Source organism: Drosophila nasuta, chromosome 2L, assembly GCF_023558535.2.
Source record: "Drosophila nasuta strain 15112-1781.00 chromosome 2L, ASM2355853v1, whole genome shotgun sequence".
In the NCBI taxonomy this organism is placed as follows: domain Eukaryota; kingdom Metazoa; phylum Arthropoda; class Insecta; order Diptera; family Drosophilidae; genus Drosophila; species Drosophila nasuta.
In genome coordinates, this window is record NC_083455.1 from 4,092,457 (window position 1) to 4,112,048 (window position 19,592).

A 19,592-nucleotide genomic window follows, 5' to 3' on the forward strand; every position below is an offset into this window, starting at 1 on the left:
TGATTGTAGCTTTACGCTTTTTTAGATTTCGGCTATATAATCTGGTTTGTTACATATTTTTCCTGTAGGTATAAAGAATAAACCAACAAAATTTTCTTTCCCCTTAACTTTTTTCCGAAATTTATACAGTATGTCAAGAAACTCTTTACACACTGAAAAAAACACATATTTTTTGACTTTGCATGCAAAAATAACGCCTTTAGTTATTATTTTTTAATATTTTTTTAATGCAGATCTATTATTTAGCAAATTTCAAATTAGTATGTACAAAAATAAAAACAATACAACGAAAGGGAAAATTTTAAATCAACAAAATATGAGTTTACACATTTTTGACACTGTCAAGAAAGTGTTTACACACTTTAGTTTTCGATTCTGTTTTGTTCTATTTTTCGAAAAAAACTGTACTTTATTGTTATCTATGCTTCTGCACTATTCGCTATTTTTGCATTCCTTTTCATTCAATTGCGAAATCTTGCTACGCACTTATCAAAAAGCTGATTTTTAAATTATTTTACATGACTGGAGCTAGATTGACTTATGAAGTTACCCAATTAACTTATTAAAGTCACCAAATTGGAAAATCTGTAGCTTAGCTAGTGGAGCTACTTGGGTATCGCGAAAAATAATTTATAATGCTCCAAATCGAGCCGAAAATGAAGAAAAACGGGGAAGCAAAGTGTGGAAATGGTCGAAAAATGGATATTGACGAGCGAGCATACCGCCTTAAAATGGGCAAGGTCCGTCAAAACCCCCAAATTGTGATCAGATCCCTTGCCAAGGAGTTGGAAGAAGGGTGTGACATGGTCAATTCACAAGAAACCTTCCGGCAACTAATTCTGCGGAACAAATACTCTTCAACCGTTGAAACGGTTGCGCGTAAGAGGCCGCTGCTTTCGAAAATAAATGTTGAAAACGTTTAAATTTTGGCTTTTAACATGAGAATTACTCCGGACAACTATTGGGATGACGTCGTATTCTATGTAAAACCAAAAAAAATGCTATACTACAATGATGGACCAACTAGAGTATGGCACAAGCCGTTAACAGCCTTACATCAGCGCAACATCATTCTGACAGTAAAATTGGGAAAATAGTATTTGCTCCACAGAATTAGTTGGCGGTTTCATGCGAATCGACCGTGCCACACTCTTCTTCCAACTCCTTGGCATGGGTTCTGATCACAATTTGGGGGTTTTGACGGACCTTGCCCATTTTAAGGCGGTATGCTCGCTCGTCAATATCCATTTTTCGACCATTTCCACACTTTGCTTCCCGTTTTTCTTCATTTTCGGCTCGATTTGGAGCATTATAAATTATTTTTCGCGATACCCAAGTAGCTCCACTAGCTAAGCTACAGATTTTCCAATTTGGTGACTTTAATAAGTTAATTGGGTAACTTCATAAGTCAATCTAGCTCCAGTCATGTAAAATAATTTAAAAATCAGCTTTTTGATAAGTGCGTAGCAAGATTTCGCAATTGAATGAAAAGGAATGCAAAAATAGCGAATAGTGCAGAAGCATAGATAACAATAAAGTACAGTTTTTTTCGAAAAATAGAACAAAACAGAATCGAAAACTAAAGTGTGTAAACACTTTCTTGACAGTGTCAAAAATGTGTAAACTCATATTTTGTTGATTTAAAATTTTCCCTTTCGTTGTATTGTTTTTATTTTTGTACATACTAATTTGAAATTTGCTAAATAATAGATCTGCATTAAAAAAATATTAAAAAATAATAACTAAAGGCGTTATTTTTGCATGCAAAGTCAAAAAATATGTGTTTTTTTTTCAGTGTGTAAAGAGTTTCTTGACATACTGTATGTCGAAAATCCTATAACAGATTTCTGTTAACAGACTTCCTAGAGTTGTGTAATGCGGAATAAATTATAATGTATCGAAATACACCGAATATCGTGTACCCAGCAGCGCGAGACTCGAAAGCTTATCGGATAGACGTATTCAATATTTAAATACCATTAAAAGCAACACTTCAATAACATTAAGTTTAAATTTATGTATAATCATTATATTCCAGGTTGCATGGATGCACTTTGAGCAATCGGCGATACTCACGGTCCACAATCACGTGATCACGCGGAATCCGCGCATCAGTGTCACGCACGACAAGCACGATCGACATCGCACTTGGTATTTGCACATCAACAATGTGCACGAGGAGGATAAAGGACGCTACATGTGTCAGATCAACACCGTGACGGCGAAAACGCAGTTCGGCTATCTGAACGTTGTAGGTGAGTGGAGCTAACGAAATTAAACACTAAATGCTGGGGAATCTAATCATCGTCTGGGCAACCGAAAGGCAGCGTTTGCAGAATCAGAATGCCCTAAAGGTAGACAGAAACAGAAATCGAGGCAAGCGCCACACGAAAATCCTGAACAAATACGCGGTGAATTAAAAAATAATTTATTTGCCTTAAAGCGTGGTAAAATCGCATACACTGTGTGAACCAGAGAAAGGGAGAAAGAATGTGTGTGAGAGAGAGAGAGGGAGAGAGCAAGTAAGAAAACAAAAAGCAGGCAACCGAAGAAGCCGAAAGCAAAATTTTGGTGTGCGTGTGTCCAGTGCACAGTTCAGTGATTCTTTTGCCCAGGCGGAATTATTTTCCTGGCTGGCAAACAAACAAATTATTAAAAATTCATGGGATATTCAACCAAACGGCAGAGCATATTTTTTAATTAAAAAAAATTATGCTCACACTAGTACGCGAGTATTCGTGCCCAACAATAACAAAAACAATAGCATGAGAATATCCAATGCCAAAAATAATATTTAAATGCGACGTGTGAAAGAAATTATTCGCTGCTAAATATTTGCATTTACTATGGTCAAACAGTTATCTAATCAAACTGTGAAAACACATGCAGTCCTAGTGCGGAAATCTGGACTGAAAAATACCCAGTAATATTAGAAATTTATTAAAAATGTAAAATTTAGGAATAGAAACACAAAAATAAATATAGTTTAGCTAGGTCGAAAAAGACGACACATTTAAGAGCACTTAAAACAAGCTCATTTTTTATTTTTATAGTATATAATTTCATGAATTGTCTACGTATACATGAGCGAGAGTGAGGTTGTTTAAAAAACTTCGTGTTCTTACGTTTCGTTTTCTTTTACAGTGACGCTTAATACATATTCAATCGAACTTTCGATAAAGTTTTCAATAGTGTTGGTTAACATAAAATAAAGTAATACTATAATTACAGACGCTATCGATGTTCAACATTTAACATTTTTTCTAAAATATGATTGAATTTTGTTTATACCCTAAACTCGATTCCCTAATAAACTAAGAACTGTGCAACTAAGCACTCAAATTGCATTTGTATTTAATTATGCGTTCAAATAGAAATAAATGAATTAAATAAAATAAAATAAATCGATTTGGATTGATATGAATATGCTAAATATTATTAACAATTTTTTGCTACAGAAATAAAGTCCTAACTAAATTATTTTTGGCCATGGAAGAAAGATAAGGTTTAACATTTTATTAAACTAAAATAGTTAAGCATCGTAACTATATATAGAAATATAATTCTTATAAGCGTAAGATGAAAAATAAAAGAATTATAGAGAGCTGAAAGTTTCAATTTTGAAACTTGGATCTGTATTTTTTAGATAGCAAAAATTAAAATGAGATATTTTGAGTCAAAGTCGTAAAATAAAATTAACTAAAAATAAATAAATATATATAATAATATGCTAACTTCACCTGAGTGGAGCTAAGCGTAATCGTTTGCAAACATTAAGCAATGTTAAAGTGACTTTTACCGTTTGATTCGAGTGGAAACAATATTGCATTCATATTGTTCAGCAATTGCACAATTACAGGAATAATTATGAAATGCATATTGAATGCTGCGAATCGAAATTGAAAACATTTCAGTTGCAATTGCAATTTCCTGTTGCAACCAAATTGACGCCAACAAACAATGCAATTTATCACCTATTTTAACTGGCCGCTTAAAATGCTACTACTATGGTACTATGTTTTGTTGGTCTGGCCATTGCGAGAGTTGAGCGGACAATGGTGGCAAATATTTACGATATTATGTTATTATATATGTATGTATGGATGCGTGGGTTTGGCGGGGTCTTTAATCTTAAATGGGCTTCATGATGACCAGTTGAATGCCAAAGGGCGTGTGGTTTGTTTGTTGGTATTTAAGCGGATTACGGGTAGAACCATTTAGCTAGCTAGAATAAATTTTGATTCTGATCCAAGAGTTAGCACATTATTCATTTGGTTTTCGCATTCAAAACTATTTACAGTGCCACCGAATATCGATGACTCGCTCAGCTCCAGCGATGTCATAGTTCGCGAGGGTGCCAACATATCGCTGAGATGTCGGGCTAGCGGCAGTCCCCGCCCCATAATCAAATGGAAACGTGATGATAATTCGCGCATAGCCATCAATAAGAATCACATAGGTAAGTGCAAACGCAAGCGCATCGGACAGGCTCCATTGAGCATCAATCATTTAACACCAATTCCTGACTGACTTCTCCTCCTCCCCCACCCGTCTCGCATTGCAGTGAACGAATGGGAGGGTGATACGCTGGAGATAACTCGCATCTCTCGCCTGGACATGGGCGCCTATCTCTGCATTGCATCCAATGGGGTTCCACCCACGGTTTCCAAGCGCATCAAAGTCAGCGTGGACTGTGAGTATAAACGTGGGGACAATCGAGGGAGGGGAATACACGTATATGACTGTTTGTCATGGCAAAATGATAAAGTGACTCTTTTCGCTTTCTCTCTGCATGTTGCTGACCATATTTTTTGAAGCAACATTTACTAAGCACTCACAGCTCGCTGCACGCTGCGTTAACAATTTTGTTACAACTCGAGATTTTTTTGAAAAATTTACCAAAAAACTAAACACTGTTTTATAGTTTATGCATTGGTCTCCGCAGTTCGACAACGATTTTCAATTTATTTTACGTTACGTGTTACGTGTGTTGACCAACATCGGTTGTTGGCCAACAAAAACTGCGTTTATGAATTTGTACTCTCGGATTTTAGTGGACCAGAAAGTAGAAGTGCTCTAGCATAGGAATAGTACGAATATATGTAGTCCTCACGTGCGAGTGTTATTTGTACCGTTGTCCGGGCAACTCAAATTTCCATTTTGCGAATGTGGATTAAAGTTGATCTGACAGTGGTTAAAATTACTGCAACGATGTCATTCGTACTTTAAACAAATATAACTTTAATAAATGAGTTTAAATTACCGTTTACAATTTAAATAGTAATAATAATTACGTAGAGATTTTTGAGTCGAACTTTAATGTTAGCTTTGAAAAAGTTTTCTATTAGAAAAATGACTTATAAATATATGTATCAGAAAATTTAGTTATAATGAACTAATATTTTTTTTAAAATATTTACACAATCTTTTCGATTGGACTTCAAACAGCTTGAAAATAAAATGAATTTTTAGCAAATGCTATTGGTAACAATATTTAATAATTTAACAATTATATTTGCAAATCGAATTCCGTTCACTATTATCCAGAGATAGAACGTTTTAATTTTTAATTGCGGTACTTCAACTGCCAACATGCAAAGCCCACTGTGCTGAGCTGATTGCAATTTGTGGCACCACTTGTGGCTGCCGCAGTAGTTTGTAAAATCCCAGAAAAAAATGTAAGCAAAAGTGCATACTCGAAATCACTGTGCAGTTCTTTTTAAGATTTATTACAAGCGACAGTCATATCACATGTTGTCCGTGTGCTGTCATGTCAGCAGAAAGGCGGCCAACAATTGAGGGAGTGTGTGCGGTGGAGGGTAGAGGGGAAAGGTAGGCAGGCAGGCAGGCAGCTCAGTCGTCACACAAAAATTTGCTCGTTTGCTGTCACTTAAAAATGCCGCAAGCATAAATCTATTTTTGTTTTGAGCACGACATTCGCTGGGTCGCTAACAAAACAAACCAGCGACAGTCAAACAAAACCAAAGGCCAAAGGGCAACACTATGTAGTAACAAGTAACCACTCGCTAGTATCCAATACCCAGCAAACCAGCGCAGACCAACAACCCATCCAGTAAGCACTGCATATGCACTAGCTTCCCATTCGGCAAATAAAAAAGCGCAATACAAATTACACGTGTGCAGAGCTGAGCCATAAAAAAGCCACCAGCAAATGCCTGATTGCTGCACAAAAAATGGGACACGTAGAAGATGAAGAGAACGGGAGAGAAGCACTACTCTAAAAAGGCCAGAAAGAAGAGCTAACACATATTTGCAGTATTCTGTTGTGTAGAAGTATTGAAATCGAACGTGGAAATTATTTTACAGAAGTATTCCATTTTAAAATGTAATTGGCTTGAGATGGGTAATCAATACAAAATATCATACAATATTTTAAAAAGTGTTAGGGTATTAGTTCAATTATATATTTCGTTTTTTGCATAATCTTATTCATAAACTTATTGTAAAATAAGAAATTAAATGAAAATTATACTTTTATTTTTTATGAAATAATAATAACTGCAGTCTTTATATAAAATTTTTAAGTTTTACGTTATGCAAACGATAGTTCTATTTGGAGAAGATCGGTTACAATTGTTGCTTGTCTAACAATCCGGTATATTTCGTATTCTGTAGAATATTTTTAATGTAGTGGCATATACTATATCTGCAAAATATATTTGTTGGTATATTTTAGTGTTGTGTCAGTACATTAATTTGATATAATATGTTTTATCGATAATACCGTTTTTACACCGATTTGCTTTTATGAAAAATTGGGGGATTGTTGATTTCTTACTTGTTTTAAATAATTATGTATGATTTAACAGAACTTTTATAACTTTTATGTATTATTAGTATTAGAAGACAAGATATATTGAAGATTCAAATAATCTCTTTAATAGATGTAACTGAGATAGTCCATTAAATCTATTCGAAAGAATTTTATCTAAAAATTTATGAACTCTGCTTTAAGCACAGCAACTGGGGCAATCTCCTTGTATAGATGAGCACACAATTAACAGAAATAATCTGGTGCCTGTTTTAATGCCACAATTTGTATGCACTTTGTACAAGAGCACGAGCAGTTGGAGAAGCCACAAAATGCAATTTGAGTATTTCTACTTGATGTGCCAATAGATGATTCACAGAGCAATCTACGAAAAGTAGTGCTTGGAAACGACTTTTGCTCTAATATAAAAAATAAATATGAAATCGTACGCTGATTTTGAAAAATGTTGCTGTTCAACAATTTGTAGGAAAAGCTGAAAAATCTAGAAACAAATTTCCAATTCATTTTTGCTCATAGAAAAAGTGTGTGTTGAACCTCCCCAAACAATTTGTTAAAACAACTGTGACAGCTTGCATATGTCCTTTAGCCAGGACACATATATAGCTCCTTCTCTCTCGCTTCCTCTTTCTTCATTCCCCACTTTCTCTTCTCGTTTGCTCAGTATTTGTACATTTATTGTGGCGTGCGTTGCTTAACAAACAGGAAGCAACAAATTCAGCTACTGTTTCCGTTCCGAGTGTGTGTGTGTGCTTGAGTGTGAGTGTGTGTGTGTGTGTAGACGAGTTTGTTTCTTACATTTCTGACTGCATACTGATTTGTTTGGCTTGTGCAGCAGCAGGACATACTACTTGTATGGGGCAACATATGCTGGGAACGACCCTTAACCTGGCGCCACTTGTAAAAAGCGATTCCCAGTTTCTGCAAGTCTCCGTTTGCCTTTCAAATCGTCAACTTAAGCAGCTAATTTGGTATGCAAGCCAGATACTTCAGAATTGATATAATTTCGTTGTGCTTTTTATACAATTTGTCGCTGCTTAACAGAGCTTTAAAATGCCAATGACCAGATCAGACAGAGATCAAAACTCAACTGGAACTAACGCACTAACTGCATATTAGTTTTAGATGAAAACTGTTTGATTGTCAAAATCCGTTTCCAAATAATACAACATTTACTTAGTTTTAAATATATTCTATATATAGAATTAACTTAAATTTTCGTTACCGAATGTACAGATAAAAAGGCAGTTAATATAAATAGTGAGCATACAACAAAGTGAAGGATATTTAAAACTATATACGTTCACGTTTGATATGCTAATTATGATATATGTATATATATTGAATACACTAACTTTAGATTAAAAGAAGTAATCTAATATTAACTCCATAAAATATAAACAAAACTCTGCAGAATTTTTAGATGTTGTTCGTTGACTTGGAAAACGCTGAATAAGTTACAAATGTTTTCAAACAAGACACAAAATTTCTATGCCCGTTGTAAGAGTAAAGTCTATCAGAAAAGTACTCGACTTTGGGAGTGACTTTAGACAGTCAACACGACAAGTATTTCCTGCCCACTCCTTGGCACTGATTTAAATTACAATTGAGTGGCGACAATATTGTGAAAGCTGAAAAGAAGTCGAGGGCAGCAGCAGCTAGCGAGGCTGCTAAGTGGCCAGTGGCGAGTCAGGTAGCTACTATAAAAAAGGACTTGAGTCAACAATAATTTAGCCTGGCAGTTGCTGGCCAGAACGAAGAAGTAAATGGAGTGAGAGGAGAAGGGGTCGCTGAGTGGCTTGCTGTTTTCACCTCAGTAGCCAGTTGGACATTGAGTGACAGTTTTGTCTGGCAGTTTCTAGAGAAAATTGAAAGGTGCCATTGCCGAGTGTAAACAACTTGAAAATTAGCAGTTAATGAAGCCTCGTTACGAGCTCGGAGTGCGGCAAAATTGTGGACCATGGCACTCGAGGACCTCACTTAAGCTCTGTGTACCATTGTTGGGAGGGTAGAAAGAGGGCGAATTGATTGCAACAAAGGATGTTGGAACAATGTTTGCGGAATTAGTGTAATAGCAAATGGCCAAGATGATGATAATGGCATTCAGTTGATTGTATTTTGATTTGGTTAAATATCTGGAAATTAGAGAATTTAAATAATTTAAATAAATAACAAATAATTTAGATATACAAAACTATTGATTAGATGATTAGATTAATTAAAGTAAGAATAGAAGCAAAAGGATCCGAAAACTATATTATAATAAAAATATATCAAATTAATGGACATACAAAACAATAATATATTTTGCAGATCTTGTATATTTAACTACATTAAAAATATTTTATAGAATATAAAATATACTGGAGTATAATATTATATATGTATACTATACTTGCATAGCAATTAATACCCATCAACTACAGACCTTTTTACCAAATAATTATTTAGAATAAGTAATGTTTATTTGTGATTACAATTACAAATGTTTGTCAAATAATTTTGATTTTCAAAAAGAACTTTTAAGAATCTCATTCGGAAAGTAAATTGCAGTCCCCTTGATTAAAATAATATGCAAGACCTTTGGTAAACTTGCAGCTCGTTGTGGTTCTCAGACTGAATAATATTATTAGAGCATTTTTCATAGTCGTAAGTGGTGACCTGAGTAAAGCACAAGCAAGCCAAGCAATCTCTTTAATTCATTTTGGTAAGTTTATAAGTTTTCCCTCCTGTCTGCATATTGACAAACAAAGTTTCAAGTCCAATTTATGCATACATTCTAGTAGTTGTTTGGCCCGTCCAACAGTTCTGTCGTTTTTCTCTGGTTTCTGGTTGTGTTCCCATTTTGGTTCTGGTTCTGGCTCTATGGCGCCCTGGTTTATGCAAATGCAAGTCGGGCCAGATCTTAAGTATAATTTTTTATGCAACTGATTTTCATTTAAATTGAGAGGCAAGTCGGCAAGTCAGGAGGCTGCGCCTTTTCTTTGCCCATGAGAAAGTTCGCTACAGTTCGCACACAACTCACACATTGAAAGTAGGTAAAAAGAAAACTTAACAAAAAAAGAAAATAGAAAACAGAAAACTATTTTTTCTCTCAGCGAATGCATCTCATGAAAAATCTTATGAATAGCATTATTCAGTATTTTGCTTGGCTTGTTTTTCAGTATCATCCTCAGTCTTTCAGACTGTTTGTTATTTGCGTACATCTGTTGAGTTCTTGCGCCTTGTAATTATATAAAAGACACCTATAGAATATTTTGTCAATGTCCTCCCAAAATTACGAAAAAAAATAATCAAACGAAAAAGAAAGAGAATGTTGAGATCTGTGACAAGTTCTGCCCACAATTCATGTGCAGCCCTGCGCACAGTTTTAATTAAGATATTAAATGCGAGTCGCAGTTTTCCATTTTTTCACATTCTCTCAATGAGCACTAATGAATATCTTTTTTCTTCTGTGCATTTTCCATAGTTATTGTCAGCCTCAGACTCAAACTAAGCCTCAGCCTCGGCCTGTCATCATCATTAGGACGAGCACAAAAAATGCCAGGGCTTCACACAATGGTTCCTTCATTCAGCCTTGTTTCTTTCATTTGGCTTGTCATTTCGCTGTCTGTTTTACCTTTTGTTGATTTATGCCCGCCACGAGCTGACAATTAAGCTGCGGCTCAAACCTGAAGGGTTTTTTCACAGCTTCTCTTCGCCAAGCACTCTCCGCTGTAAGCTGATAATTCCCTTTGCCCCCAACCAATTGAAATTTTAATCAGCTTGGACACAAATTAGCGTCGTTTTTATGTTTATGAAAAGTATCGTCAAGCACCTGAGCTTAAGGCTGCCTTTTGATGGGTTTGTTCTGCTTCCACGGCAGGGCATTTTTTCCCAGTTACCTTAATCAAAAGTGTATTAAGTATCACGCGGCTTAAGTATGACAAAATGCGCAACTTAATTAACTTGTCAACGGGTTAAATGAGGTGAGTGGTCATTATCTGAGCTGAAGTGTTTAGCAGCGTGGTAAACAAGTGCTTTGAAAATCCCTAAAGTGCTGCCAATGAGTGACAATAGTTTACATTATCAAAGTTTATACTTGTAGCAAACAAAAAATAATCCACTATAATTAGCAGTTGAAAATGAAGTCAATATAATTAATTTCACAATTCAGAATATTCTGTAGTTTTAATAATTTGTTATATGTACATACAAGAAGAGTAACTTTAAATCTTGAAATAATTAATATAAATGTGGTATATTTTGCAATCTATAATATATTTTGAATGTACCAGATTTTTGCGGTATATTTTATATTGTTTTGCCGAGCACACTCGATTGTAACTTCCTCACTTCTTATTTGGACAATATTATATTTCGATATAATCATTTGCTTGCAGTTCCACCCATGCTGCTGATACCACATCAATTGGTTGGTGCGCCCGAAGGTTTCAATGTCACCATCGAATGTTTTACGGAGGCGCATCCAACCTCTCTGAATTACTGGACTCGCGGCGAGGGACCAATCATACACGATTCATACAAATACAAGTGAGTGAATGATAAAAGTAGGAAAGAACTGAAATGAAAATGTCGGTTGTTTTCTTATTTTAGAGTCGAATCAAGCGTCGGCGTGCCTGCTTATAAAACGCATATGAAACTGACAATTATCAATGTGGGAAGCGGCGATGATGGCATCTATAAGTGTGTAGCTAAGAATCCCAGAGGCGAAACTGATGGCATTATACGACTGTATGGTAAGTAAATAACTGCTCAAAAATTCACTGGCTGCGACACCATTAAGCACTCAGCACACACATAGACAGTTTGTTGAAAAGTTGCCATCAAATGTATTTTTAATTGTTTGCCAAACAAAAGTTGCAAAAACATCACGAGACAGTTGAGCAAAATATGTTGCGCATACGCCACATGGTGCAGTAGTTTTGGTTTGGAATGCATCGCTAGCATCTTTTGCAATATTTGCTTGCAAGCAACTTGCAGAGCGAGAAGTTTGCTACTCACTTAAAAAAACAACGAATTATAATAAAATATTTTAATTGAGGCTGATGCTCAGTTCATTTCTACTTCAAAGTCAAACAGATAAAAATAATAATTTTAACATGAAATACTGTTCACCTCTAATGAGTCTTGGCTTTAAGCCAATGCGGCTAATTAAGAGAGTCATGTCCAATGGCTGGGTTGGGGTGTTGAGAAACTGCCGCATTGGCCCTAACACAAATTGACAAATTTCAGCCATTTATCCATTGAGGCGAACAAAGCAACTCCAGGCAACACACATAAAAAGCCAGAACAAAGAAAATCTCAACCACAATGGCCCACAAATGGGTTGACTTAATTGCCTGACACGCTGCTGACCAGCGGCCAAGCACAGCTCAGTTTTATTTTGGGCAAAAAACAGTAGAGAGGAAGGAAAGGAAGATGTGCTAAGACGAATTCTTAACACCTTTGAATACCCTACTGGGTACTTGGTTCAGGGTTGGCGATCTGAAACAGAGAGAACCAGACAAAGTGTGCTATGGCAGCTGCTCAGAGCCATAATCAAGCCACTGAAAATCAAGTCACGTGCTCTGGTTGAGGTGTGGAATTGGCTGGGCTGGTCCCGGCTCTAGGATTGTCGTGACAGAAGTTTTTCCCAATAGCAGGAAAAGAGGAGAAAAGACTCCGACTGCGACTGCGACTAGAACTGGGGTAAGAATCACATGAGCTGCAAACCTCAGAGAAACTTAAATTTCTATCCCTTCAATGGCGTAGAGAGCATGTAACGTATTCTCCCTCGTTTTTAGTTTTTTTTTTTGCTTTTGCTTTTGCAACGCTTCAATTTTGTAGCTCAAGTTGAGAGTTAATATCACGTTTTTAGTTTAATTACGTGATGGATTTGCTGAGGGCAGCTTAAAGTTGCCGAAAGATTGAAGGTAATGCTTCCTGTCGATTGTGCAATTAACTTAAATACAACTCAGAGTGTAATTATAAATAATTGAAATGAAATAAAGTAGTGTGGAACCTCAATTTTATTTCACACAATTTAATAAAATAATGCTAAGTTTTGATAAGAGAATCTGTTATTTTTAATGCACATTTGAATTATTCAAAGTGCTCTGGTAACTGAAACCATTTTAAAAGGGAATGCAAATCAAAGCTTTAATTAGATTCTAATGAGATTGCGGTGCAAAATTGAACATTTAATATAATAAGTACTATCATGACTGAAAAGCGTTTGACAATCAAAATGATTTTACATATTTGAAATAGTCGCTGCGAATCGCAGTTGCAATATGGGCAAGCGAGCAGAAAATTTTCGGGGGCAGCATAATTGAAACATACTTTAATTGAAAAATATCGATGATGTTGCCAGAGAGCTGTGAGAGAAGTGCGCTTTAATTATATGGGCAATTGCAAGTTGATGATTGTGTGGGAGATGGGAGACAAATACAACGTGAAACGTGGGAGTGTTGTCACATAATGAAAATATCAAATAATTAGCATTTTGCGTAATCAACTCGGGCGTATAAAATACGCATAGGCAGTGGAGTGAGGCCAAAACAACAGACAGCACCAATTTTAAATAAATAAAATAATGAATGAAAAAAAAAAACGATGAAATCAAATAGAATGAAACGTGCTGAAAATGTCAAAATTGATAAATTTGTATGCAAATTGCGCGGGCAAATAGCGAATAGCAACAGCAGCAACAACAACTGAGTATTGGAATAAATTTGACGAACAAAAATAAAAATATGTAAAGTAATCATAAACAATAAGCGACGATGAAAAAACAAATGAAAAAAGGAACAACACGTCTTTGTATTTTTGTACCCTAAACTCACATCTGGGGAAAACAAATTTAAATTCTTAGTAAAACTTTAAAATATTAATATATATTAAATATTTCTTTGCAGTCTCGTATCCACCAACCACAGCCTCTTCGGGACTTTATACAACCGAATCGCATTGGGGTGAGGGCGGCGTTAATAATATCGGTTATGGAAACTCCGATTCGACGCGTTCCATATATGGGCAGGATAAAAGTAAGTATTATGTGAATAAAACTGTTGTTCAGTTGTTCATAACCTCCCTGGCACCTTGTTCACTTTACCTCAACACCTTTGTCTTTCTCTTTCTCGCTTTCTCTCTCTCTCTGCCCCATTTCTTAAACTCTAACGCTTTCTCCTGCCTCTCATGTTCGTTCTCGACTCCATCAATAAAACACCCCAAGATACGCGCTATCAATCGAATTTGAATGAAATCGGTTTATCAGAACAAAAATCCTTCCTAGATAAAACCCAAAATGCTGCAACAGGAAACGGCAGCCCCTCAGGCCCCGCCCTTGACGGTGATGGGGACAGCGACGATGCCAACTGCTCGGTGGCCATAGCGTGGCTGGTATTGTTACCAACATTGTTAATAACGTTGCGGTCTAGGCTTAGCTTAAGTGTATGTTAGCCAAAACGAAATGTATCTTGTAGCTACATATCCATACAACATACGATGTACTTCACTAGCGTTAAGGCTTAAGGAGAGACGAACTAGCAGATACAATTAGATTGAAATACTTACAAATACATATACAAATACTATACATATACAGCAGATACTTACTCGTATAGCCAATAGTAATGAAGACCCTAGTTATGATCCGCCCCCGAAGAAACAAAATGCAAGAAAGCCAAAGAGAGCTTGCTGCATGGAAATCCAGTGTGTAGCCACAACCAATATGAACTTAGCTTAGACCTGAGTAGGAAAATTCACCATCTCTTTCGAAGATTATTGCATTCTGCTTAATTGATGTGCTTACACATTGAAATGACATCGCATAAATCGAAAGATGAGTAATGTTTTAATTATTATACCATGATATATTTGAGCGTTTAACGCTAAACGCATTTTTTATGCATCCACTTTCCCCCTCAACCCATCACACACACACACACACACACACACACACACACAGTTAGTTACGCCTTAAGGTATGCAACGTTAAATGGAACTAAAATATATAAGAAAAAGAAAAACCAAACACATATCGAGAATTAAAATCATTTAAATTATAGTGCATGTACGAGAAATATGAATAGAAAACTATTAAAATAATGAAAGTTGTAAGTATAACAAGGCACTTGCAGTTTAAGTAGATTTTTAATTTAATGGTTAATGACGTCTCTGTTATTTTAGGCTGACAAAAGCTGTCTATGGTCAAATGCTTTACGACTATTACAGCTAACGAAATGTATAGGGATTTCTAAGTGAATGGCTTCAATTGGACGTAACAAATCTTTGCTATACATATTAAAATATGCTTTAAGACTTCCAGAATCCACATCACTTCCAAAGAGAATTACGCTTTCAAACTCTCTTTGAAGAGTTGTGCATTCCCAAGCAGATTACAGTTTTTCATCTAATTTAATTCGATTTGTTGAATCACAAGCAAATATCTAAGCCTTAAGATAAGTCATATGTAACTAAAGCTTAATATTAAATGTAAAAACAAAAACAAATGGAAATGTTAAACATTTAAGCTATCAAGCTGTGTTTTGCTTTAAATACAGAAAGAAGAAAAACGTGTTAAATATATTATATTATATTGATGACTTACGAGTAATAATGCAAAGCTAACGACACAAATCTATATACAAATCGATATATAAATATATATATATATAAATGCAGATATATACAGACGTACATATATACACTATTATAACTATGTAACATGTATTTAAGCATATGAAATGAGTTGTAACTGCAAACGAAAAATAAAACTAAATGGCGCATATCAATTGATATTCCAACGCCAAATTCGAAAGTGAGCAAATTAAAAAACAGCGAAAAAAATCGAGGACAACAAATATTATACACAAGTGAATGTGTTAAATGCTTAATTAGCAACCAAATTAAACAACGCTGCAACGAACAACCAAAAACATGCATTAAAACAATAATAAAACAAGAAAAAATAAAGATGATCGAGTTTTTGTTCCACGGATATCCATTACTTATATTTACGATTATTAAAAATCAATTTGCAATTTATTTCTTGAGCTGGAAAGATTATTTTATGTTATTTAAATATCCAGAGATTTAAGAATATTATTTTAATAATTAATTTCAAAATATCGCAATGCAAACTTATGTTCCATTATTGTCAATCAAATCGCAACAGGTTCGTTTTAATGCCCATCTCAAGCATACTCTTTCTGCTTTGGTTACAGGGTATTAAAAGTGCATTACATTAATAAACAATTAGTTATTCTGGTGAGTGTGAGGTAGCTTCTGCATCAGCATGGACTGAGGCAATACGACCGCATTTTATTTGTTGTGCCATTTAATTTATTTATTTTTTATTACACGCAACATTTTTCAAGTGATTGCAACAACAAATAAAATATATAATAAAAATCATAAAATATTGCCATATTCAATTTAATTATTGTCGTGTACGTGCGTAGGGGGCGTGTCACAAGCCTTTCATTCATATTTCATTACTCTTCTTTAATTTTTAATAAAAAATGTAAGTGCAGGCGCAGCGCAGCCTTGTTGCCATGGTTAATGACGCATTGTGGGTTTTCTGTTGCCAGAGAATAACAATAATAACAACAACAACAACAAAAATCACAACAGGACACAACAAACATTGTCCTATTTGTGCCCATGGCAATGAAAAGGATTCTCAACTGACCGAATTTATTGGGAAGAGTATCATATCGATATGAATCGCTGCTCACTTCTTTTTTGTTATTAAATAATTTATAGGTGCGGAAATCATTCAATTCTTAAAGTCGCTAACCGTATTTTTACTATCTGGTATTACGACTTAATGCGGTTTATAAATATGTGAGATTAATTTTCAGCAAAACTAAGTATAAAAAAAATCTTAAGAATAGACTTTGAATTGTAATAAAAAAAAGTATTTTATAACTGACTGTTAAATAAGAGTTTTGAAGAATATGCTTGATAATAACTGCATAAATAGCAATAAAAGAGAGAAAAATATATTTCGATTTGCCATTTGTAGAGCTTATAAACTGCATTTAAAGCATTCCTTTTTCATTTATTAAAAGTTCAGACTAAAAAGCCAAACAAATGCGGAAATTGAATTGCAGTGCAGGAGGCAGAAGAACGGTAGCATTTTCTGTTAACTTGTTTGCATTTTTTTCATGCTGATGGGAAAACAAGCGCCACAAAAGCACGGTGAAAGAAATAAAGAAAATGGAAAAAGCGCGAAATCAGCTTGAAATCGCGACACAAGATGTCAATTTCATTACGTGAAAGGACGACACCGGCAACACCAACAACAACACCAACGACAAGGACAGTGTGGACTAGACTCATCTGCATAAAGGGGAAATTATTTTTTTTTTTGCTACCAACTGACAACAGCAACAACAAGAACAACAAAAGGTCAACTTACTAGCAACTGCAATCGCAGCAGCTTGGACAAAGTTTTGCAAAACCAACAAACAAACAAAAAATGAAAATAAAAAAAACAAAAAAAAACGTGCAAAAATAAGTCAAATGTAAACGTAATATGCTGAAATGAACTATTCACGACAATTTCCTTAGAGCAGAAAAAGAAGAAAATTCGAGCAAAATTTATGAGAAGCAAGTTAACAAAGTCAACAAATAAATACAAATGAAGCCAACTAGTGGAAAAACAAATTACCCCCAAAAGAAATGTACAAAGAAAACAAGAGCAGCATTCGCAATTGGCCACCTGAAAAATGAATAATTTCTATTAAAAATAGGAAAAGGGCAAAGATGCCTCTTTATTAATCTACCACACTACCATTGGAAAAACTCTTCCAAGTATGATCTGAATTACATACTTTTCGAGGCAACAACAAAGGAAAATACTTTTTTGCCTGCCTTGGCAGCCTAACAACAGTTCCTAAGTGGGTGAAGGGAACAAGGAATGTGTGGCAAAGTTTCGTGCGGAACATGTTTGCCATACTTTTTTATCTGCGCCCAATTCTTTATGCGAACAGTTTATTAAAGGATGCGAACAACAGGGTGAATGTGAAAAAGGATGAAGTGTCCTGCATAAAAGAAGTCCTGCATTCCACTTATGGTGCATGAATGTGTGTGTGTGAGTCTGTGTGTGTGTAGGAGGAAAAAGTTGTAAGTGCATTTCGCATAAATGGAAAATTGTTCAATTTATCGGCGCACAAAGGAACACACGATCCAAGAGTCAGGAACGTGGCCAAGGAATAACTTATAGAACTTTATGCAATTGAATAGATAAATATTTATGTTGGTCAACTGGATAACCGGTCTCAAGTTTCTAATTCATGCATACTCCTCCATCCTTAGCCTGCCTCCTAAGTAATTGCCACAAATGGGGCGAATCAAATTTGATTTGATTTGAGCTTTTAAACCAAAACAACAAAAACAGCAGTCTGATGCAAAGAACAACATTTAAAGCGCTATAAACAGCCATAAGTAGGATAAGGATGAAGAAAAGAATGATAAAAATATCAACAAGGCAGCAATAAAACATTCAACTCAACATCGAAGCACTGCAAGCCAGAGGAGGGCAGCCAAGTGAACATTGGACCATTGTCGAAATGACATCAATAAAATATTTAAGGCGACAACAAAGCGGAGCAGCCACATTCGCATTCACGAATGGCCTTCATGCCTCATCTCTTTCTCTGTGTCTGTCTTTCCTTCTGCCCCTCTGTCCTTGCCACGCCCTCTCAGTTGGCAAAACAAACTGAAGAGGGCGCTGAATGGAGGAGAAACACACTCGACTGGCGCCGTGGCAAACGAGCTTAACAGCATAAACCGATGAGAACTGAAGAAGGCGACGACTTCGACTTCGACGTTGAGGATGACGATGACGATGAATTGGGATTGAGTCAAGACAAGAAACTCACTTCAAGCCAGCTTCAGGTTTTCACTCGTCTCGGTTTCAACTCGACTTTGAAGTGCAATATCGGAATTTGAATTCAATCGCAATTGCAATCGTTCCTCTTTTCCCTTTCAGCTTGAGCCGCATCCTTATCCTCATTCCCCATTGGTTAACCCATCTCCATAACTGGCTTTTTATTGCGGCTTCCCCTTCTGGTTTCTCTCTAGATTATTTGTGGCTGCCTCGTGGCAAGCGGCAAGCGGCAAGCAGCTTAGACTTGTTAGCAACGACTTCGAGACTTAGGCTCTTTAAAGGTCTGCGTGGGAAGGAGAACTAAGTTTGCTTTGGAAATCGCGACTGGCAATCAGGAAAAACATAAAGATGGGTTGCCAAAGATAGTCGAAAGACGGAATTCGGGGCTGGAATTGGAATTGGTAATCGTAATGGTATTGGGCAGTTACTTCAACCGTCGGCCAATTGAGCCACTTAGAACATGTTTTGTTGCGGTTTCGATTTTTCATAATTTTAAACCTGCTGTTGAAGCAAAAGAATTCTTATCTGAACAACGCTTATCCTTATCACTTCAATGAAATTTACATATTTTAATCAAGAAGCGTCGATTTCCCAGCGGCAATCAATTTGCCGTCATCGTTTCGTTTCCAACTCAACAAAAATCAGTTGAGATTTCATCTTTTCGTTTTCTTTGATCTAATTTCGCAACTAGCTGATGTTGCAGTAACAATTTCTGGCTGCCGTTTTAAATATAAATTAAACTTGTGTCTACACCTTGTGTTTGGCTGGACATTATCTGGGAGGGATTTTTCAAGCTGTCAGGCTGCCGACGCCTGCGTCGGAAAAGCGTCGCGACTGTGGTTTGAAATGATAAATGGCTTTTTCCGTATTTTATTGCCGCTTCCTTGGCAAATTTGCATTTAATTTTAAAGTGTTTCGGCT

The 19,592-nt window shown here is 35.8% G+C and overlaps 1 protein-coding gene across 5 annotated transcripts in view; it reads left to right on the forward strand.

Moving 5' to 3' along the window:
- Positions 1–15,752, forward strand: part of LOC132798529 (lachesin) — a 32,362-nt gene extending 16,610 nt beyond the window's left edge. For 2 of the 5 annotated variants that reach the window (XM_060810410.1, XM_060810411.1), the window contains exons 4-10: positions 2,039–2,255; positions 4,301–4,459; positions 4,565–4,693; positions 11,173–11,323; positions 11,387–11,529; positions 13,690–13,818; positions 14,007–15,751. In XM_060810410.1, coding sequence (XP_060666393.1) covers positions 2,039–2,255; positions 4,301–4,459; positions 4,565–4,693; positions 11,173–11,323; positions 11,387–11,529; positions 13,690–13,818; positions 14,007–14,233 — 1,155 coding nt within the window. In that variant the 3' untranslated portion in view covers positions 14,234–15,751. Of the gene's footprint in view, positions 1–1,877; positions 1,959–2,038; positions 2,256–2,327; positions 2,876–4,300; positions 4,460–4,564; positions 4,694–11,172; positions 11,324–11,386; positions 11,530–13,689; positions 13,819–14,006 lie in introns of those variants that run through there. The other 3 variants (XM_060810413.1, XM_060810412.1, XM_060810414.1) reach the window with 3 other exon arrangements.
- Positions 15,753–19,592: the final 3,840 nt, after the last annotated feature.